Source organism: Mandrillus leucophaeus, unplaced genomic scaffold, assembly GCF_000951045.1.
Source record: "Mandrillus leucophaeus isolate KB7577 unplaced genomic scaffold, Mleu.le_1.0 Scaffold205, whole genome shotgun sequence".
Taxonomy (NCBI): Eukaryota; Metazoa; Chordata; class Mammalia; order Primates; family Cercopithecidae; genus Mandrillus; species Mandrillus leucophaeus.
This window is the reverse complement of record NW_012102088.1, coordinates 1,157,362-1,179,852: the sequence shown is the minus strand read 5'-3', so window position 1 is coordinate 1,179,852 and position 22,491 is coordinate 1,157,362. Positions and strand designations below refer to the sequence as shown.

Sequence of the window (22,491 nt, the reverse complement as noted above, 5' to 3'; positions counted from 1 at the left end):
GGATGGTCTCAATCTCCTGACCTCGTGATCCGCCCGTCTCGGCCTCCCAAAGTGCTGGGATTACAGGCTTGAGCCACCGCGCCCGGCCCTTGTTGTTCTCTTTCTGAGCTTGATGTCAAATTATTAAAAGGAAGTGAATAAAAAGACATAGAGAAAGTGAGATTAGATGCATACAAGTGTTGCTTAGTAAATTGGACACAATGTTTAACTATATACGCATGAGAGTTGTTTTCTGTGGGGCCCGGAGACAGGGATCTACTTATGTCCTGCTGCTACAGGGTGCTTCCGTATCCCACCTTCACCCTCTTTGTCATGAACCTGTGTGGAGTGTTTTTTTTTTTCTTGTCCCTAATCAAACATAGAGACTGAGAAAACTGACTCCAGGGCTTGAGTGCATGCGTTTGAATTACAACATTATCTTCTTTTTTTTCTTCTTCTTTTTTGAGACAGAGTCTCGCTCTGTCCCCCAGGCTGGAGTGCGGTGGCGGGATCTCAGCTTACTGCAAGCTCACCCTCCCAGGTTCACACCATTCTCCTGCCTCAGCCTCTGGAGTAGCTGGGACTACAGGCGCCCGCCACCACACCCAGCTAATTTTTTTTTTTTATTATTTTTTATTTTTTTTTTTATTTTTTTATTTTAGAGACGGCGTTTCGCTGTGTTAGCCAGGATGGTTTCGATCTCCTGACCTCGTGATCCGCCCGCCTCAGCCTCCCAAAGTGCTGGGATTACAGGCCTGAGCCACCGCGCCCGGCCGCAACATAGTCATTTTTATTTGCTTTCTCTTCCAGTGGATATATTTTGTGACTGATTGACTGTATGTAATAATATGTGCATTTGGATATGTGCCTCTGGGAACACATGAAATGACACGTCTTCAAACAAATAGACACTCTCAGACAGCAATCGGTAGAAACCTGGATACGTCTCCTTTAAGAAAGAGCGAAGCCCCGCCTCCGCCCCATCTGGAGTGTCCATTTCCCAGCGCCCCCTACAGAGGTTTGGCCTTTACTTCCGGAAGGAGGTGGAGGCGACCCTCACTCTCCCGCAGTGCCTACAACATTACCCAGAATGGCCTGCGTTGGGCGACGGCGACCTTCAGCCAATGAGGCCTCCGAAAGGTGGCGCTTCCGTAAGCGCACGCACGGTCGCGGCGGGACTTCCGTCGTCCTCTTCGTGGCGGTCGTTTTGGCATTTGTCCGGACTCTTTCCTTGGTAGAAAACAGCGGAGCGATGAGTCAGCATCATCCGTGACTGACTGAGAAGGCGCAAAAGGAGTCTTCCTCGCTGCGCAGAGGCGAAGCTGAGGTTCGGCGGCGCCCGGGGTACCCCGGCCCGGCCCGGAATAAGGACTTCCTCTCTTGTCCCGCTCCGCCCACAGAGTCCGATGGCGGCGGCTGAGCTCACGGCCTCGGCCCAGGTATGTGCCGCATCCTCCGGACCTTCCCCGCCCTCCCCACGCGAGTCGTAGCACTCCGAGGGCGCCTGGTCGCGGCCTTGCAGCCCAGGGCAGGACATGGGGGCTCGCCGGAGGGGCGCCCGTTTCCAACACCTGGTGTGCTAGGAAAGGGAGGGCGCGACTGCAAGGGGTCCCTGATGAGAGGCGCCACCGAGCCCTGGGGCACAGAGGTGACACAGCCAGTGCGAGGGCACCCGGCTCCGAGGCCAGGCATGGGGCGTCAGGGAGGCCTGAGCCCATTTAATACCGCCATGGATGCCCTTCTCTGAGGCCTGGTTCTTTCCACGTTTCCCTTGGCTGTAGTGTAGAGGGGGTTATGAAACCTACGCCAGGAAGGGGAGGGCTTTCCAGTCTCTCACTAGCCTTAACTCCCATCCACAGGTTCTCTGGGTTGCGGAGTGCCATTCCCCCAGCCCTTAGTTCTGAAGACATTGGGTGAACCCCAAGCCCAGGGTTCTATGTCCATGTTAGTCTAGATAGAGTTGTTCCAATTTCTGGCAGCCAATATGAACAGGTGTGGAAGGTTTTTCCAGAAAGGTACAAGATGTGCAAATGCTTAGGTGCAGTACGGAGCTGGAAGCATTTATGAAGCCACAAGTCTCCTTGCTTTCTGGTGGGAAGCAAAGAACAGGAGGATAGGCGTCTGGACGGCAGTGGCCGCCTGAGAAGTTGAGTGTGTTTTCAGGAGGTAATAGCAAGTGTGAATCAAAAAGTTTTTACCAAGGTCTTCACAGGCTTCATCTGTGTGCACAGTGGGGCACAAACTGTGGGGTTGAGGGAGGAGGAAGAAAAATCAGGGTAGACTAGTCCGAGTGAGGGTTACTGGCCCAGGATCGTGGTTTAGGAGATGTGGTTAGATTCTGGATGCGGGGTTTCAAAAGGGACAACTAAATTACATAATGTAGGTGGTGAGGGAGTGAAACCGAGGATTCAGAGAAGACCCCCGGGTTTTTGGTATTAGTAGCTGTAGGGAAAGAAGTTTCATCAACTAAGATGAACAAATTGGCAATAGGAGTAATATTCACTAGGGATATCAGGTTTATTTGGGTCATGCTAAGAGTCACATCTTTCAGAGCCTACTTAATGCAGGCATTAAGTGGGCAGATGAACACGCAGGTCTTGAAATCTAGGAAGCAGTGACCAGGCGCGATGGCTTACGCCTGTAATCCCAGCACTTTGGGAGCCTGAGGCAAGTGGATCAGAAGATCGAGATCATCCTGGCTGACACGGTGAAACACCATCTCTACTAAAAATAGAAAAATTAACCAGGCGTGGTGGCGGGCGCCTGTAGTCCCATCTACTAGGGAGGCTGAGGCAGGAGAATGGCGTGAACCCAGGAGGCGGAGCTTGCAGTGAGCCGAAATCACGCCATTGCACTCCAGCCTGGGCGACAGAGCAGGACTCCGTCTCAAAAACAAAACAAAACCAAAAAAACCCAGTAGTTCAGGGTGCAGATATTCAAGATGTGGCTGTTGTGTGCACCGAGGTGAGTGAGCTGTGGGTCACAGGCGGGGCAAGCTCTAGATTTTGGTTGTAAAGCTGTTAGTGGGCCAAAATGGGGAGGAGGATGATGGAGTAAGTGGTCATGAAGGCAGGGTATGAAAAAGACAGTGTAGTTTGGCAGGGGCCAGGGCTCCCAGGAGAAGAATGGACATGAGACAGATGCAAATGCATAGGCCATTCAGGACAGAACTTGTGCTTATTCACCACTTTGTAGGTATCCAGGATTTTGTGATAAGTTGATGGGGCCTGGGTGTTTCATTCAGGCTTGAATATTAAATTAATGTCATGTGGTCATTTGTGAGAGTCATTGTGTGTGAGATGAGCGACCAGTGAGGCTGGGATTTAAATGAGCTTTAGGTGTATAGTGACTGCCAAGGGGATGGTAAGTGCAGCACAGAAGTTGAATAGGGCCATGGCGTGAACCAGGGAGGCAGAGATTGCAGTGAGCTGAGATCTCACCACTGCACTCCAGCCTGGGCGACAGAGTGAGACTCCGTCTCAAAAATAAATAAATAAATAAACTGTTGATCTCATTTGTCCAGTGTCACGTGTCTGTATTTGGCTGTTGGTTATCCACTCTCTTTTTTTTGTGGGGTGACTCAGTCTTGCTCCGTCACCCATGCTGGAGTGCAGTGGCATGATCTCGGCTCACTGCAACCTCCACCTCTCCACCTCCTGGGTTCTAGTGATTCTCCTGCCTCGCCTCCCGAGTAACTGCTACTACAGCCCCGTGCCACCGCGCCTGGCTAATTTTTTGTATTTTTAGTAGAGATGGGGTTTTACCATGTTAGCCAGGGTGGTCTCGATCTCCTGACTTCGTGATCTGCCCACCTCAGCCTCCCAAAGTGCTGGGATTACAGGCATGAGCCACTGTGCCCAGCCCAGGTTATCCACTCTTTCACCCAGGTAGCATGTGGGGAGGCCAGGATTTGCCTGTGGTATGGAACGTAGTAGTGGTCATGGTCATATGGCAGTGGGATATGGAGACCTGAGGTATATGCAGTATAATGAATGATATGCACTTGGAGAGGGAGTGTACCTGATGGCCCCAGTGCCCCCGTTGAGACTTACGTGACCTTGGTGATACTAGAGGAATGCTTGTCAGGAAGGAGTGGTTGCCCTTACGCCACGCCCATAGCTTAGATACATGTATTTGTTCACCTGCCTTTTGTTACTGATGGCTGCAACCGGTGACCAAGAGCCCCATTAGGAGATGACAGCACCAGTTGACTGCTTTCTCCTCTGAGTTGGGGAGCTTGGAAAGAGGATGGGGTAAATGTGTGAGGGGAAAGATTATGGATCCTGAGAGGAGGAACCGTTTGTGGTTTCATCTGTCCCCATCCTGGCAGGGCATTGTGACGTTTGAGGACGTGGCTGTGTACTTCTCCTGGAAGGAATGGGGTCTTCTTGATGAGGCTCAGAAATGCCTGTACCATGATGTGATGCTGGAGAACTTGACACTTACAACCTCCCTGGGTAAGGTCCTCACACCCACCTCTGTGCCCCGAGCTAGTCTTTGCTCTTACCCTTTCCCCAGGGACAGATATGTTTTCACAAGAGGACCCTTGACACAGCTTCCTGTTCCTGGGTAGGTGCTGCAGTTGGTAGGGCTAAGGTTGCATGTTGCCTACTTTTCTCCGTGAGCAGGCAACACCTGCTTCCCTTTCATGTGGAAAGATTCAGAGTCAGGCTTCTTATAGTCAGCCTCATGGATCTCACCTTGTTTGCGTCTCCCTGACCAGGTGGCATTGTCCAGATCTGAGGCTCCTGGAGGCCCTGGAGACCCAGGTTCTACTTCCTTCCTCTAGGGTACCCTTCCTCACGCCTGCCTCTGCCAGCAGTTATGTGGGCTATGAGTGGCTCTTGCAAAATCCTCCTCTGAATTTCTCCTTGTATTGTTTTCTTTTCCTGTGGGCTATCATATGCAGAGTCATTCTGGGCTGGTCCTGGGTACTTGCATATTCCAAGTTCCATGTTCTTGATCGTAGGGGTCAGGTGGACAGGCCCTATGGTTCTGAGGATGGCTGTGATTCCCCACAGCAAGGTGGACTCAGAGGGATCCTGGCCCTAGGGACCGCCTAAAGGAGGACATTCTGTCAGGGTTATGTCCAAATCATACCAGAAACATACCCTGTTTGACTAATATTTTGGTGCTAATGACATTTGGGGCCAAACCTCATTACTGCCTTTTCTTTCCCATTCTGGACACTGAGCCTGCTTGTCAGCTCTATACCTGGTTTCTGTGTCTCTTACTTGCAGCCTGGGGTTAATCCCCACATCTCTGGACTCCATGTCTCACCCATTTTTCTCACTGCCTTATCTGCAGTGCTCTTCAGTGTTGGCCTCTACATAGTATGTAATGAGGTGTCCAATGTCCACGTATGTCAGCCGCTATTTTATTGTCACATTTTCTTGGACCTGGACACATACCTGTACACAATGCACGTGTTAGCAGGAGAAGAGATCTCACTGAAAATTGCTCTAGAGGAATAAGTTGTGTATCCTGCTTCTTCTCCATGTTTCTCATCCCATGGCTGTGTTTTTTAACTCAGGAGCCCTCCCCAGTTCCGTGATCTTTAGAGGCCCAGTTCTGCTAGGCAGCCCCATCTTAAACTTGAACCCAACACCTTGGTCCTGGAAACAACCCCATGGACTCAGTTCCTGGGTTTGTTGGATGCACCTTTGTCTGTGGGCTACCCCCATGCCACTAAAGTCAGCATGCTCTTCACCATCATTTTCTTTCTTGCAGGTGGTTGTGGAGCAGGGGATGAGGAGGCATCTTATCAGCAGAGCACTTCTTCACAGCGGGTGTCACAGGTTAGGCTTCCTAAGGCCCTTCCTTCTCCCCAGAAGACCAACCCCTGTGAGATATGTGGCCCAGTCTTGAGAGAGATTTTGCACTTGCTTGAGCACCAGGGAACACACCATGGTCAGAAACTGTATACAGATGGGGCCTGTAGGAAACAGTTACAATTTACTGCATACCTTCATCAGCACCAGAAGCAGCATGTTGGACAGAAGCACTTCAGGAGCAATGGGGGCAGAGACATGTTTTTGAACAGCTGCACCTTTGAAGTATCTGGGAAGCCCTTTACTTGCAAGGAGGTTGGGAAGGATTTCCTGGCGAGATCAAGATTTCTTCAGCAACAGGCTGCTCACACCAGAAAGAAGTCAAACAGAACCAAGAGTGCAGTGGCCTTTCACAGTGTAAAAAATCATTACAACTGGGGAGAATGTGTGAAAGCTTTCAGCTACAAACATGTACGTGTTCAGCACCAGGGAGATCTCATTAGGGAAAGATCTTACATGTGCAGTGAATGTGGGAAATCTTTTAGCACAAGCTGTAGCCTCAGTGATCATTTGAGAGTTCACACTTCAGAAAAGCCTTATACATGTGGGGAATGTGGGAAATCCTATAGGCAAAGCTCGAGCCTTATTACGCACCGAAGAGTTCACACTGGAGTAAGACCTCATCAATGTGATGAATGTGGAAAATTATTTAACAGGAAGTATGATCTTCTCATACATCAGAGAGTTCATACTGGAGAAAGGCCTTACAAGTGCAGTGAATGTGGGAAATCCTTTAGCCATAGCTCCAGCCTCATTACACACCAGAGAATTCATACTGGAATGAGGCCTTATGAGTGCAGTGAATGTGGGAAATCCTTTATCCATAGTTCTAGCCTTATTACACACCAGAGAGTTCACACTGGTACAAAGCCTTATATGTGCAGTGAATGTGGGAAATCCTTTAGCCAGAGCTGTCACCTCATTAAACACCGGAGACTTCACATTGGAGAAGGGCCTTATGAGTGTAGTGAATGTGGGAAATTGTTTACTTATAGATCTCGTTTCTTCCAACACCAGAAAGTTCATACTGGAGTAAGATCTCATGAATGTCATGAATGTGGAAAATTATTTAGCAGGAAATTTGACCTCATTGTACATGAGAGAGTTCACACAGGAGAAAGGCCATATGAGTGTAGTGAATGTGGAAAATCCTTTACCTGTAAATCCTACCTCATCGCACACTGGAAAGTTCATACTGGTGCAAGGCCTTATGAATGTGGGGAATGTGGGAAATCATTTACCCATAGCTCTACACTCCTTCAACACCAGAGAGTTCACACTGGAGAAAGGCCTTATGAGTGCAGTGAATGTGGGAAATTTTTTAGCCAGAGCTCCAGTCTCATTAGACATAGGAGAAGTCACACCGGAGAAAGGCCTTATAAGTGCAGTGAGTGTTGGAAATCCTTTAGTAACCGCTCTAGCCTCGTTAAACACCAAAGAGTTCACACTGGAGAAAGGCCTTATGAATGCAGTGAATGTGGAAAGTCCTTTAGCCAGAGCTCTAACCTCAGTAATCACCAGCGAGTTCACAGTGGGGAAAGGCCTTATGAGTGTAGTGACTGTGGAAAATCTTTTACCTTCAACTCCAACCTCCTAAAACATCAGCATGTTCACAAGGGATAAAGGTTAGGTAACACACATAGGGCTGTTGTGGACTGAGAAGCGTCCCTGCAGAATTCATAGATGTAAATAAACAAATAAATATGTATTTTCAATAACCATGCTTTATATCTAGTATATGTTATCTGAATTTTGTTTTATACAAATAAATTTATATGTGTACGTACTACTCTGTCTCTCTTATGTCCACACATAAAACCAAATGGTTTCTTTTTAAAAAAAAGACTTTGTTTTTAAATGGACAAATTATAATTGTCCATGCTCCTGGATACCTAGTGATGTTCTTTTGATGCCTATAATTTAGAGTGATCAGAGTAATTAGCATATCCATCATCTCAAACATTCGTCTTTTCTTTATATTGGGAACATTCAGTCTCAATTGCCATTCTCCCAACAACCTGAAATTATAGATTATTACCTTTAGTTCTCCGGTAGTGGTATAGAACACTAGAACTTACTCCTCTTGTCTAGTTGTAATTTTGTAGACTTTAACCAATCTTTGTCTATTCCTGCCTACCCACTACCCTTCCCAGCCTTTAGTATCTTCTGTTCTACTTTTTACTTCTAAGAGATCAACTTTTGTTTTGTAGGGGTGGGGGACAGTCTTCCCCTGTCTCCCAGGCTTTTTTTTTTTTTTTTTTTTTTTTTTTTTTAAATGAGACGGACTTTTGCCCTTTTTGCCCAGGCTGGAGTGCAATGGCACAATCTTGGCTCACCGCAATTTCTGCCTCCCGGGTTCAAACGATTCTCCTGCCTCAGCCTCCCGAGTAGCTGGGATTACAGGCATGTGCCACCACCCCGGCTAATTTTATATTTTTAGTGAAGACATGGTTTCTCCATGTTGGTCGGGCTGGTCTTGAACTCTCGACCTCAGGTGATCCACCCGCCTCGACCTCCCAAAGTGCTGGGATTACAGGCGTGAGCCACCGCACGTGGCTTTTTCTTTTTTTTTTAAAGCTTCCTCATACGAGTGGGAATGTGCATGTTTATGCTCCTGGCTTATTTCTCTTAAATAGTGTCCTCCATTTCCATCCATGTTGCCTCAGGTGACAGGATTTCATTCTGCTCTTTGAATAGTATTCCTTTGTGTGTATAAACCACATTTTCTTTATCCATTTATCTGTTGTTGGACATCTAGGTTGATTCCATATTTTGGCTATTGTGAATAGTGCTGCAGTAAACGGGGGGTCGATGTATCTCCAATGTGATGATTTTCTTTCCTTTGGATAAAGTCCCAGTAGGGGGATTGCTGGATGATACGGTAGTTGTATTTGTAGTTTTTTTGTGTGTTCTTTTGTTTTTTGAGATGGAGTCTCACTCTGTTGTCCAGGCTGGAGTGCAGTGGTGTGATCTCGGCTCACTGCAACCTCTGCCTCCCGGGTTCAAGCGATTCTCCTGCCTCAGCCTCCTGAGTAACTGGGATTACAGCCGTGTGCCACCACGCCCAGCTAATTTTTGTATTTTTAGAAGAGACAGGGTTTCACCATGTTGGTCAGGCTGGTCTTGAACTCCTGACCTCGTGATCCGCCTGCCTCAGCCTCCCAAAGTACTGAGATTACAGGCGTGAGCCACCATGCCCGGCATATTTGTAGTTTTTAGAGGGACCTCAATACTGTTTTCCATAGTGGCTGTACTAGTTTGCATTTGCACCACCAGTGTATGAGTTCCCTTTTCTTGTATTTTGTTGGTTTTTTTTTTTTTTTTGAGACAGTTTCACTCTCGTCACCCAGGCTGGAGTGCAATGGCACGATCTTGGCTCACCGCAACCTCCGCCTCCCAGGTTCAAGCAATTCTCTTGCCTCAGCCTCCTGAGTAGCTGGGATTACAGGCCTGCGCCACTACACTCGGCTAATTTTGTATTTTTAGTAGAGATGGGGTTTCTCCATGGTGGTCAGGCTGCTCTCGAACTCCCGACCTCAGGTGATCCGCCTGCCTCAGTCTCCCAAAGTGCTGGGATTACAGGCATGAGCCACCACGCCCAGCCTTTTTTTTTTTTTTTCCTAGAGACGGGGTTTCACCGTGTTAGCCAGATGGTCTCGATCTCCTGACCTCGTGATCCGCCCGTCTCAGCCTCCCAAAGTGCTGGGATTACAGGCATGAGCCACCACGCCCAGCCTTTTTTTTTTTTTTTCCTAGAGACGGGGTCTTGCTCTGTTGCCCACACTGGAGTGCAGTGACGTGATCTTGGCTCACTACAACCTCCACCTCCTGGGTTCAAGCAATTCTCCTGCCTCAGTCTCCTGAGTAGCTGGGATTATAGGCGCACACCACCTCGCCTGGCTAATTTTTGCATTTTTAGTAGAGACGGTTTCACCACGTTGGTCTCAAACTCCTGACCTCGTGATCCATCCAGCTCAGCCTTCCAAAGTGCTGGGATTACAAGTGTGAGCCACCGCGCCCAACCATGAGTTCCCTTTTCTCTGCATCCTTGCCAGCATCTGTTTTTGTCTTTTTGATGATAATTATCCTAAACGGGAAGAAGTGATACCTCATTGCGGTTTTGATTTGCATTTCCCAGATAGTGATGAGTGTGTTTTAATATATTTGTTGACCATTTGTATGTTGTCTTTTGAAAAATGCTTATTCAAATCGTTTGACATTTTTAAATTGGATTGTTTGAGGGTTTCTTTGCTGTTGAAATGTTTCAGTTGTTTGTGTATTGTATTCTGGCTTTATTTATTTATTTATTTATTTTGAGATGGAGTTGCTCTGTTGTCCATGCCGGAGTGCAGTGGCACGATTTCGGCTCACTGCAACTTCTGCCTCCCCGGTTCAAGCAATTCTCCTGCCTCAGCCTCCTGAGTAGCTCAGATTACAGGTGTGCACCACCACACCCAGCTAATTTTTGTATTTTTAGTAGAGACGGGTTTTTGCCATGTTGGTTAGGCTGGTCTCAAACTCCTGACCTCAAGTGATGTGACCACCTTGGGCTCCCAAAGTGCTGGGATTATAGGCATGGCCACTGCATCTGGCCTCCTTCTTGATTCTTGACATTTTCCTTACACTGTCACTGAGTGGGTTCTACATCACAAAAAGATGAATAGGCCAGGTGTAGTGGCTGAATCCTATAATGCCAGCATTTAGGGAGGCCGAGGTGGGAGGATTGCTTGAACTCAGGAGTTTGATACCAGCCTGGGCAACATGGCAAAACCGCATCTCTACAGAAAATACAAAAATTAGCCGGGTGTAGTGGTGCACGCCTATAGTCCCAATTACTCCTGAAGGCTGAGATGGGAGGATCACTTGAGTCTGAGAGGTTGAGACTGCAGTGAGCCTTAATCGTGCCACTGCACTTCAGCCTCAGCAACAGAGTGAGACGCTGTCTCAAAAAAGGAAAAAAAAAAAAAAAAGAATGTGGAGATAAGCAGATTTCAAATGTGAAGTGAAAAGCTTTTCATTGTTCGAACCATATTGCTAAGTGAGAAAAGCAAAGTACAGATATGTATAGAATCTATGACTTTTTTTCCTATAAGATGAAAAACCTATAATATAATTGACACACACTGAATAATGAGCAAAGGGAGACACAATTCTATGAGGATAATACTATACTGCAAATTTCACCTTCTGTTTTTACTTATTCATTAAATTATTTATTTAGAGACAGGGTCTTGCTCTGCTGCCCAGACTGGCCTCAAACTCCTGTGCTAAAGTGATTCTCCCTCTAAGCCTCCCAAGTAGGTGGGTGAACAGGCACACTTTTTCTCCACCTTGGTATTGTTCAATGTTTTTAATAAAGAAAAAGAATCTCATTTTAATGACAAAACCAACAAGGAGACCATTTTTAATCACATGCTGACCTTAATTCCATGTCTTCTTAGACATCACTGTTAAAACTTCTGGGCCAGGTGAGGTGGCTCACGCCTGTAGTCCCAGCACTTTGGGATGCCGCCTCTGGTGGATCACCTGAGGTGAGGAGTTTGTGACCAGCCTGGCCAAAATGGTGAAACCTCGTCTCTACTAAAAATACAAAAATTAGCCGGGTGTGGTGGCAGGCACCTGTAATCCCAGCTACTTGGGAGGCTGAGGCAGGAGAATGAATTGCTTGACCCAGGAGGAGAAGGAGGTTGCAGTGAGCCGAAACTGCGCCATTGTACTCCAGCCTGGGCAACAAGAGAAACTCCATAAAAAGAAAAAAAAAAAAACCCTGTAAAGTCAGCTGGGAGTGGTAACTTACACCTGCAATGTCAGCACTTTGGGAGGCCGAGGCAGGGAGATCAGAGATCAGGAGTTTGAGACCAGCCTGGCCAACATGGTGAAACCTTGTCTCTACTAAAAATACAAAAATTAGCTGGGCGTGGTGGCAGGCGTCTGTTATCCCAGCTACTCGGGAGGCTGAGGCAAGATAATCGCTTGAATCCAGGAGGTGGAGGCTGCAGTGAGCCGAGATTGTGCCACTGCACTCCAGCCTGGGCAACAAGAACAAAACTCTGTCTCATAAATAAATGAATAAATAAATAAATAAATAAATAAGCTGGGCACAGTGGCGTTGTGCCTGTAATCCCAGCTACTCTGGAAGCTGAGGCAGGAGAATCACTTGAACCCAGAAGGCGGAGGTTGCAGTGAACCAACATGGCGCCACCGCACTCCAGCCTGGGACAGAACGAGACTTTGTCTCAAAAAAAAAAAAAAAGGCCGGGCGCGGTGGCTCACGCCTGTAATCCCTGCACTTTGGGAGGCCGCGACGGGCGGATCACGAGGTCAGGAGATCGAGGCCATCCTGGCTAACACGGTGAAACCCCGTCTCTACTAAAATACAAAAAATTAGCCGGGCGCGGTGGCGGGTGCCTGTAGTCCCAGCTACTCGGGAGGCTGAGGCAGGAGAATGGCGCGAACCCAGGAGGCGGAGCTTGCAGTGAGCTGAGATCCGGCCACTGCACTCCAGCCTGGGTGACAGAGCGAGACTCCGTCTCAAAAATAAAATAAAATAAAGAGCTCTTTGGGGTATTATAAAATTCTAGCTTATTATTAATGGCAAAAACCGCAATTACTTTTGCAGCAACCTAATAAAACCCTAAAAAACACTGTAATCGGGGTTCTTGAGCCCCTTGATCGCCTGTTTCCACACCTGCATTCCACTTCTGTGGAGTGTACTTTCCCCTCAATAAATCGCTTTCATTGGTTCTTTCTTTCGTTGCTTTTTTGTGCGTTTTGTTCACTTCTTTGTTCAATGCACCAACAACCTGGACAATTCACAGTCAAGACTTTCCATCCGGTAACAAGAGTGCATTCATGTGAATTATAACACAGTAATGATTATCAGTCTCTGCTTCCAGTGCAGGCATTTTGTGTCTAAACGATTGTATAAAGTGATACACGAATTTGGATTTGTAGCCTTTGGGAGCATTCACAATATTTTTAGCTCCTGGGAGCTTAAATTTCCAAAAATGTGAATTAATATTTTTGCAAACACTTGGGTGGTCAGTTACAAACAGGGATTCCCCAGGAATCTCAATATAGCCTCTAAGGAGGGGCGAGACCATCCTCTGCCCCAAAAGAATGCGCGCTTTAATGAGCCCCCTGAGGTGGAGCTGGGACTTCTCTGCAGAAGCGCCTTTGGGAAGCGGCAGCTTTACTACCTTGGAACCTGGGGAACTACATTACCCAGAAAGCTCTACATTGAATGACAGCGCTACAGAACCAGTAAGGGCTCAGAATAAAGGCGCTTCTGGGTGCGCACGTAACGTAGTGGCGGGATCTCAGCGTTCACTGGTAGCGGCCATTTTGGTTAATGTTGGGGGTGTGTGTGCGGTTCGTGAGGTGAGAGGCGCTGGAGCTGTGGGTCCGAACCGCGGTGTTTGAACCCAGAAGTTGGAGAAGAGTCCTTCTCGCCGCACAGAGGCGGATCGTAGGCCCCGTAACGGCGCCCGCCTCTCCCGGCCGTGCTTTCCCCACGTACTCGGATGGCGGCGGCCGCACTGAGGCTCCCGGCTCAGGTAATTGTGCCTTCCCTGCCCTCAGGTCACCTCATCCTAACCCGAGTCCTGAAGCAGCGAGGGAGCGGCGACTGTTCACAGGTCTGCAGCCCGGACCCGGCGTCGGGATACTGAGGCGTTCGCGGGAGAGGTCCCTGTTTCTGACACCTATGGGAAGCGGTGGGGAGAGCGACAGGCACAGGGACCGGCGCGGGCAATGGCCTGGAATTGAACGGACCCGGGAGGATGGAACCGGGGGTCCACAGGCGCCCGTAGGGAACAATATGTGAGGCGAAGCTTCTCTCGGAAGAGCGGGCTGGGGGCTGTGTATTCACTGTGAAGACGCTAGAAGCCATGGAGAGTTTCGAAGAAAGGAGGGATGCGATCCAAGTCCAGGCTTTCAGTGTTTCCCAAAGGCCAAAGGAAGAACATAGTAGAGGGAGTGAGGACCTTGGGGTTCTGGGAGGTTGACTCCTTTGTTGATAGATCACATAGGTGGTAGAGATGATATTTTGCACTGAGACACGCAGGTCAGACAACCTCTCCGAGGTCACCTGGCTCCAGCGATAAGAACAGGTTCAAGGAGACCTGAGCTTATCAGATCCCCTTTGTAATGTCTGCCTTCCCCTCAGACACTACTGGCTGCGGAAGCACTTAAAGAACCCACTGAGGGGGCCAGGTGAGGTGGCTCACACCTGTAATCCCAGCACTTTGGCAGGCGGGCGGATCACCTGAGGTCGGGAGTTCGAGACCAACCTGACCAACATGGAGAAACCCCGTCTCTAACAAAAATACAAAAGTAGCCGGGCGTGGTGGCGCATGTCTGTAATCCCAGCTACTGGGAGGCAGAGGCAGGAGAATTGCTTGAACTCGGGAGGCAGAGGTTGCGGTGAGCCATTGCGCTCCAGCCTGGGCAGCAAGACGAAACTCTGGCAAAAAACAAAACAAAACAAAACAAAACAAAAACCTACAGAGGGAACTGGAGGGTGTTCCATTCCCTCACTGGCCTTATTCTCCATTCACATGTTCTCTAGCTTGTGATATCCTGGAATACGGCCATGGATATCTAAAGTCACACCTGGTTCTTTGGGGGTGTGGAGCCATGCAAGAAGGCTTTCACAGAATGACTTGGGAACTGCATTGCTATTGGGAACCATGAGAATTCTGTGGTAATATTGGATCCTGTTTGAATTTGCCAAGCATACTGTGAATTCTGTCAGCCACATTGTGGCATAAGGCCAAAAATGAAAGCCCAATGTGATGGGCCACCTTGATGTGTGGTGATACTGTATGACCTCAAATGGCCTGAGCGCAAACCCCCTTCCCACTCTGTTCTATTGGATAATATATCCTGGCCTAACAACCCTTTTCATTAAGGGATCAGGCAGTTTCTGATTATTATACTTTGTTCTGGGTTTCAATTCCATTTCTACTCAGAATTATTTAAGCAAGTCAGTGGAACCCTCTTGAGAAATCAGGGGCTGTCATACCCTCTTCATCCTACAAAGTATGCATAACACAGTCCCTGGTTTCCCTCTGTTGTCCACAGTGCACCCCCATGTGGCCCTGTCTGCCAGGCTGTGAGTTATTTGATTTTGAAATTGCTGTTAATGGCATCTGTACTCTCAGGTATCAGTTGTTTCCCCAACACTATAACCCTAAGGGGTGAATCCCACTCAGAGCAGTAGAAGGAAAACAAGGGGATTAAAATACTTTAAGTTGTTGACCAGGCTTCAAGGCTCATGCTGTAATCCCAGCACTTTGGGAGGCTGAGGTGGGAGCATTGCTTGATGCCAGGAGTTTGAGATCAGCCTGGGCAAGTTAGCAAGACCCCATTTCTTAAAAGAAAGTGGTTGATGTTGCACATGTTAAGATCCCATCTCCACAGAAGGCTGAGGCCTGGGAAAAAAGGGTTTGAAGTTTCCGTGAGCCATGATCACACTACTCCCCTCCAGCTTGGGCGACCAAAGGAGAACCTAACTAAAAGAAACCAAAACTATAATTTGTGTTAAGGCTCAAAAGAGGCTGATGGTTGGGGGATGTCACGTTGGGGTGGCCATGGCATGTGCCTGTGTCTAAAGAATAATGTGTAAGGCTGGGTGTGGTGGCTCATGCCTATAATACCAGCACTTTGGGAGGCCGAGGCGGGTACATCACCTGAGATCAGGAGGGTAGATCACCTGAGATCAGCTTAGCCAACATGGTGAAACCCTATTCCTACTAAAAATACAAAAATTAGCCAGGTGTGGTGGCAGGTGCCTGTAATCCCAGTTACTTGGGAGGCTGAGGCAGGAGAATCGCTTGAACCCGGGAGGTGGAGGTTGCAGTGAGCTGAGATCCCACCACTGCACTCCAGCTTGGGCAACAAGAGTGAGACTCTGTCTCAGAAAAAAAAGAAGGATGTGTATTTAGAGAGGGAGTGTGTCTAATGGACTCAGGCAACTGCATTGGGCTTTATGTGAGCTCGGATATACCACAGGCATTGGCTGTCAGGAGGGGGTGGACCCTTTTATGTTAAGAGCACAGCATAGCCAGGTGCAGTGGCTCATGCCTGTAATCCCAACACTTTGGGAGGCCGAGGTGGTGGATCATGAGGTCAGGAATTCAAGACCAGCCTGGCCAAGATGGTGAAACCCTGTCTCTACTAAAAATACAAAAATGAGCCAGAAGTGGTAGTGGGTGCCTGTAATCCCAGCTACTCGGGAGACTGAGGCAGAGAATTGCTTGAACCCAGGAGGCAGAGGTTGCAGTGAGCCGAGGTCATGCCACTGCACTCCAGCCTGGGTGACAGAGCAAGACTCCGTCTCAAAAAAAAAAAAGTGCAGCATAGATCCCTATTTTCCCCCTACTTAATTGCTGATGGCTATACTGAGTGACCTGTGGGCTCACAAAGAGACAAAGGCACCAGTGGACTAGTCTCTCCTCTGTGCTGAGGATCTTGGGAGGAGGAGGGGCAAGGGGGTGGGGATATGGGAGAGGTGGATTGTGGTACCTCAGCATAGGAACTGTTTGTGGTTTCATCTGTTACCATCATAGCAGGGCACTGTGGCATTTGAAGACGTGGCTGTGAACTTTTCCCAGGAAGAATGGAGTCTCCTTAGTGAGGTTCAGAGATGCCTTTACCATGATGTGATGCTGGAGAACTGGGTACTTATATCCTCCCTGGGTAAGTTCCTCACACCCTCGCCTATTTTTTTTTTGTTTTTGAGACGGAGTCTCGCTCTGTCGCCCAGGCTGAAGTGCAGTGGCCGGATCTCAGCTCACTGCAAGCTCCGCCTCCCGGGTTCAGGCCATTCTCCTGCCTCAGCCTCCCGAGTAGCTGGGACTACAGGCGCCCGCCACCTCGCCCGGCTAGTTTTTTGTTTTTTTTTTTAGTACAGACGGGGTTTCACCGTGTTAGCCAGGATGGTCTCGATCTCCTGACCTTGTGATCCGCCCGTCTCGGCCTCCCAAAGTGCTGGGATTACAGCTCCCCTATTTCTTGAATAAGTCTCTGCCCTTCCCCTTTTTTCCCATTGGCAAGACTGTTTTCATCATATCGGGACCCTGGGCACAGCTTCCTTCTCTACTTCTCTGGGTAGGTTTTGTGGTTCATAAGTCTGAGGTTTGTGTACTACCTTCTCTCCTTGAGCAGTCCCAATACCTGCTTTGCTGCAGACTCTCAGGGAAGAAGTCAGAGTCAGGTGTCTCATAACAATCTAATGCATTTCACCTTGCTTGTCCCCTCGTTGCTGTTTGACTTGGTCCAGATCTGAGACTCCTGTGTGTCCAGGTTCTACTTCCTTCCTTTGGCTGACATTACTTGATGCCTGCCTGTGGCAGGAATTGCCATCACTCATATTGTCACTGCCTACATAGACCAAAGGCAAGACCCTCCTTAGAAATTCTGTTTTTAGTAATTAGTTTTCTTTCCTGTGTGTTGTCATGTTTAGGGCCACTGTTGCTGAAAACTACCCAGCACATATTGGCAAGAGGAGGAGGATAGGGAATCCAGTGATGTGGCCTTTGTGACCAGCCAGCATTTCAGTTTAATCAGGCGCAAATGGCCTTCCTGGCTTATCAGTATTTGCTGCCACAGAGGCCAGTTGCCCCAGTTCTGCCCTATCTTTGCCTTAGTACTTATGTCATCCAGGTTCCATGTACTTCATCGTCTTGGTGGTGGGATGGAGAGTCCTCAGTGCTCCAGAAGAGGCAACTGAATCCAGACTCAGCCTGATATGCTGAGAGGGAACCTGTCGCTGAGGAGTGGCACTTGGTGGAAGGGCATGAGTTTGAGACTTTAGGCAAATCATATCAGAAACCTATTCTATTTGAGTAATATTTTTGTGGCCAGTAGGCACTCACTATTTCTGTCTTTTCTTCTGCACTCTTGAGAGCCTCGAATTTGTCGGTTGTACACCTTGTCACTTGTACTCTGATATCCATCCCCCAATGAATCTTCAAGTCTCTGGACTCCACATCTCGACCATTTATTTTCTCATGTTTCCTTCCGAAGTGCTGTCCAATACTGGCATACACATTGTGTATTAGCAAGTGTATACAAATTGTTAAACTGTTCTGAGCAAGAGCTGTTGTCTTGTAATCATTTTCTTAGGCCTGGACATAGCCTTCTATATAGCATTAACATGTCATCAGATAATTTCCTGCAGACAAGTGATTTGCAAAGGAAAGAGTTGCACACCAGGCACATTGGCGTACACCTGTAATCCTAGCACTTTAGGAGGCCGATGTGGACGGATTTCTTGAACCCAGGAGTTTGAGACCAGCCTGGGCAACAAGGCGAAACCCCACCTCAACAAAAAGTAGCTGGGCATATTGGCATGTGCCTGTGGTCCCAGCTACTGTGGAGGCTGAGGTGGGAGGATCACCTGAGCCCAGGAGACAGAGATTATCCCACTGCACTCCATGCTGGATCACAGAGTGGGACCCTGTCTCTCAAGAAGCAAAAAAAAAAAAAAAAAGAATTGTAGACCCTGGCTCAGTTCTCTGTGTTCGTGTATGCTTATGCCCTTCATATCATGGCGCCTACATTCTGTGACCTTTCTAGCCCGTTAATGATAGCCTCATCTTCCACGTGAAGCCAACATTCATTCTGTTCCCGCAAATATTTCCATGGAGTAATTCCTCGGTTTGTCAGACACGCTTGTGGGTGGGCTGTGCCTTCCCACCAGAGTTAACTTGAACTCATCAGCATTTTCTTGCTTTCAGGTTATTGGTGTGGATCGGAAGATGAGGAGGCACCTTTTAAGCGGAACATTTTGCAGTTGGCAGATCATCAGGGGACACATCACAAGCAGAAACTGCACAGGTGTGAGGCCTGGGGGAATAAATTGTATGATAGTTCAAACCATCAGCACCAGAATCAGTACCTTGGAGAGAAACCCTATAGAAGCAGTGTTGAAGAAGCATTGTTTGTGAAGAGGTGTAAGTTCCATGTGTCAGAGGAGTCATCTGTCTTCATTCAGAGTGGGAAAGACTTTTTGCCCAGCTCAGGATTACTGCAGCAGGAGGCCACTCACACTGGGGAGAAGTCAAACAGCAAACCTGAGTGTGAGTCTCCCTTTCAGGGGGGAAATACTCATTACAGCTCTGGAGAATGCATGAAACATTCTGGCACCAAACACATACTTGTTCAACAGCAGAGACTTCTCCCTAGAGAAGAATGTTATTGCTGCGAATGTGGGAAATCCTTTATCAAATATGATAGCTTCAGTAATCAGAGAGTTCATACTGGGAAAAGACCTTATGAATGTGGAGAATGTGGGAAATCTTTTAGTCATAAGGGCAGCCTTGTTCAGCATCAACGAGTTCATACTGGAGAAAGACCTTATGAGTGTGGAGAATGTGGGAAATCTTTTAGTCAAAATGGTACCCTCATTAAACATCAACGAGTTCACACTGGAGAAAGACCTTATGAGTGTGAAGAATGTGGGAAATGTTTTACTCAAAAGGGCAATCTGATTCAACATCAACGAGGTCACACTAGTGAAAGACCTTATGAGTGTGAAGAATGTGGAAAATGTTTTAGTCAAAAGGGCACCCTCACTGAACATCATCGAGTTCACACTAGAGAAAGACCTTATGAGTGTGGAGAATGTGGGAAATCTTTTAGTCGAAAGGGACACCTTAGGAACCATCAGCGAGGTCACACTGGAGAAAGACCTTATGAGTGTGGAGAATGTAGGAAATCTTTTAGTCGAAAGGGCAACCTCATTCAGCATCAGCGAAGCCACACTGGAGAAAGGCCTTACGAGTGTAGAGACTGTAGGAAATTATTTAGGGGCAAGTCCCACCTCATTGAACACCAGAGAGTTCACACTGGAGAAAGGCCATATGAATGTAATGAATGTGGGAAATCATTTCTAGACAGCTCTGGGTTTCGTGTTCATCAGAGAGTTCACACTGGAGAAAAACCGTTTGAGTGCAGTGAATGTGGGAAATCATTTCCTCAAAGCTGTTCCCTTCTTCGACATAGGAGAGTTCATACTGGAGAAAGGCCTTATGAGTGTGGAGAATGTGGAAAGTCATTTCATCAGAGCTCTTCCCTCCTTCGACATCAGAAAATTCACACTGCAGAAAGACCTTATGAGTGCAGAGAATGTGGGAAATTCTTCTCCAGTCTCCTTGAACACAGGAGAGTTCACACTGGAGAAAGGCCTTATGAATGCAGTGAATGTGGAAAAACATTTACTCGAAGATCTGCGCATTTTAAACATCAGAGACTTCATACTCGAGGAAAGCCTTATGAGTGCAGTGAATGTGGGAAATCCTTTGCTGAAACGTTCAGTCTTACTGAACACAGGAGAGTTCACACTGGAGAAAGGCCTTATGAGTGCAGTGAATGTGGAAAATCATTTCATCGAAGTTCTTCTCTCCTTCGACATCAGAAAGTTCACACAGAAAAAAGTCCTTACAAGTGAAAGAAATTTGGGAAATTCTTTAGCTAAATCTCTGTGCATCCTCTTGATCAGCGGGTTCTTACTGGATCAGGACTTTATGAGTGTGACAAACGTGGGATATTCTTTATGCAGAAGTCTTGCTTTATTAAAGAAGAGCTTCCGCTGCAGAAGTGCCTCTTGAGTGCGACGAATGTGAGAAAGCCTTCCGCCTTCTCTCATTGGATAACAGATTGTTCTCTTAAGGAAAACACTGTACACATACAGGAAATATTATTTCTTGTAAAACATAACACTGGAGGAGATGCCTTATGGGGGAGCCATCTGCCTAAATTGAATGACATACATCCAGCATCTGCATAAACTCGATTGTGTTAGAGCTGCATGGCATTTTTCACCCTGCTGTGTTCCCTTGCCAGACTTATGTGACTGCCAGTTACCTGGCAACCATTCTATGTCGGCCACGAGGCAGGTGTTCACCGTGCATCTTTCACTCACCCCATGATGTTCCAGAAGTAAACCTTGGTTGTCTTTCATTGGCCAGAGGAATTGGTGAGTAGTCTTGGCTGTCATTCCTTTCTCATTTATTTCTGATGAGTGAGACCATGGATCTGTCTCAGTACTGGACCAGAGGAGTCTTCTGTCAGCTTGAAAAGATGGACTACCTTTTTCAGGGACCTTATGAGTCTCATGTGATTCTTTAAGTGGAATTTTTCAGCCTCTTAAGTTCCAACCAAAGAACATTCTGCCTCCCATTGCTCTGATTTGTGCAATGACTAAGGCCTTATTGTTTAAGCTTCCTTCAATCTTGAGAGTTGTATTTACTCTTTGGGGTGGTTCAGAAACAACTGGGTTCTAATGTCCTAAAGGGGCAAACAACTTTTGTTGGGATCACTGGACTTTGAGTGCCTCAGAGGGGACAGTATGATGACAGAATATACTGTCTCTTCACTTGTGGCATGGTTTTCATGGCTGCCCAAGGCCTCCAAAGACTCCAGAACTTTGTGGTCCTTATTTGTTGACTAGATACTCCAATAATTTCTGGGTTTATAGATCAACCTGAGAAGGGAACAGTGTTTGTGACATCCTCTGGTGCTTCTGAGATCAACTGAGATTTTTCTCTCTTTTACAAGGGATATTGCATTCTGCTCAGTCCTGCTGAGGGAAATCAGTTCCCTAGATCCTGCAATGCAGCCATGTGCCCTCATATCCAGAGTTTCATAGGGTGGTGTCCCAGGTTATGAGATTGTAACAGGAAATCATAATTTATAGAATTTCTGCATTTATAGGCAGTGGAGGACACGGCAAGAACAGAGTTGGAATGCACGTCATTCAAATGGACATCCACATTGATTCAGTTACTATGTGTGTGGTGAACCTTCAGGTACAGAAATTCTCAGAGCCTCCGTAATTATGAATCTTGTGTAGCTGAGGCCATTGTCAAAGGAAATAATATAAAGGATTTGTGGATTCCTGTACCTTTTCTTGGCTGTTCACCTCAGGGCCATGCCTGCACTGGCAGGAGGAAGAGGACAGGGAGAAGGGAGATCTCTTAGTCCAGTGATGTGGTCTTTGTGACCAACCAGTGTTCCAGTCTAATCAGGTGAAAATGGCCTTCCTGGCTCAATCAGCATTTGCTTCCGCAGAGACTCATTGCCACACTTGGGACATGAGGAGATTTTGTATAGTTGTCAAGCATTTTTGTCAAAAATAATAGAAAATCCATGTTTTTCTTTTTTTTTTTTTATTTTCTAAGACAAGGTGTTGCTCTGTGACCCAGGCTGGAGTACAGTGGCGAGATCATAGTTCGCTGCAGCCTCGAACTCTTCAAGCAATCCTTTTCCCTCAGCCTCCCAAAGTGTTGGGACTATAGGCCTGAGCCATCACGTCCAGCCCACATTTTTCTTTTGAACCAATTCTTTAAAGCCATAATAAGGAATAAATGACATTCAGTAAACTATACATATTTAAACTGTACCATGTGATAAGTTTAGACTTTCGTAGAAACCCATGAAAGTGGCCGGGCGCAGTGGCTCACGCCTGTAATCCCAGCACTTTGGGAGGCCGAGGCGAGTGTATCACAAGGTCAGAAGATTGAGACCATCCTGGCTAACACAGTGAAACCCCGTCTCTACTCAAAATACAAAAAAAATGGCTGGGCATGGTGGCTCACGCCTGTAATCCCAGCACTTTGGGAGGCCAAGGCGGGTGGATCACGAGGTCAGGAGATCGAGACCATCCTGGCTAACA

General features: G+C 47.5%; 2 protein-coding genes across 2 annotated transcripts; both read left to right on the top strand.

Annotated features, from left to right (window-relative positions):
• Nucleotides 1-1,133: 1,133 nt before the first annotated feature.
• On the top strand, nucleotides 1,134-7,528 carry ZNF256 (zinc finger protein 256). Its single transcript, XM_011979718.1, has 3 exons — nucleotides 1,134-1,418; nucleotides 4,310-4,436; nucleotides 5,710-7,528. Exons 1-3 carry the CDS (start codon nucleotides 1,386-1,388, stop codon nucleotides 7,431-7,433), a joined length of 1,884 nt encoding a protein of 627 aa, XP_011835108.1. The 5' UTR covers nucleotides 1,134-1,385; the 3' UTR covers nucleotides 7,434-7,528.
• Nucleotides 7,529-14,447: 6,919 nt separating this feature from the next.
• ZNF418 (zinc finger protein 418) lies at nucleotides 14,448-20,782 on the top strand. Its single transcript, XM_011979705.1, is given in 4 exon segments — nucleotides 14,448-14,480; nucleotides 14,482-14,514; nucleotides 16,382-16,511; nucleotides 18,554-20,782. Coding segments are annotated over 4 exon segments (1,908 nt in total). The 3' UTR covers nucleotides 20,266-20,782.
• The last annotated feature ends 1,709 nt before the right edge of the window (nucleotides 20,783-22,491 follow it).

What these genes read in the sequence shown, in the direction of transcription:
- ZNF256 (XM_011979718.1), top strand. Translation starts at nt 1,386, where the DNA reads ATGGCGGCGGCTGAGCTCACGGCCTCGGCCCAG. An exon ending in AGCTCACGGCCTCGGCCCAG is followed by an intron (nt 1,419 to 4,309) that starts GTATGTGCCGCA and finishes CCATCCTGGCAG; the next exon opens with GGCATTGTGACGTTTGAGGA. An exon ending in GACACTTACAACCTCCCTGG is followed by an intron (nt 4,437 to 5,709) that starts GTAAGGTCCTCA and finishes TCTTTCTTGCAG; the next exon opens with GTGGTTGTGGAGCAGGGGAT.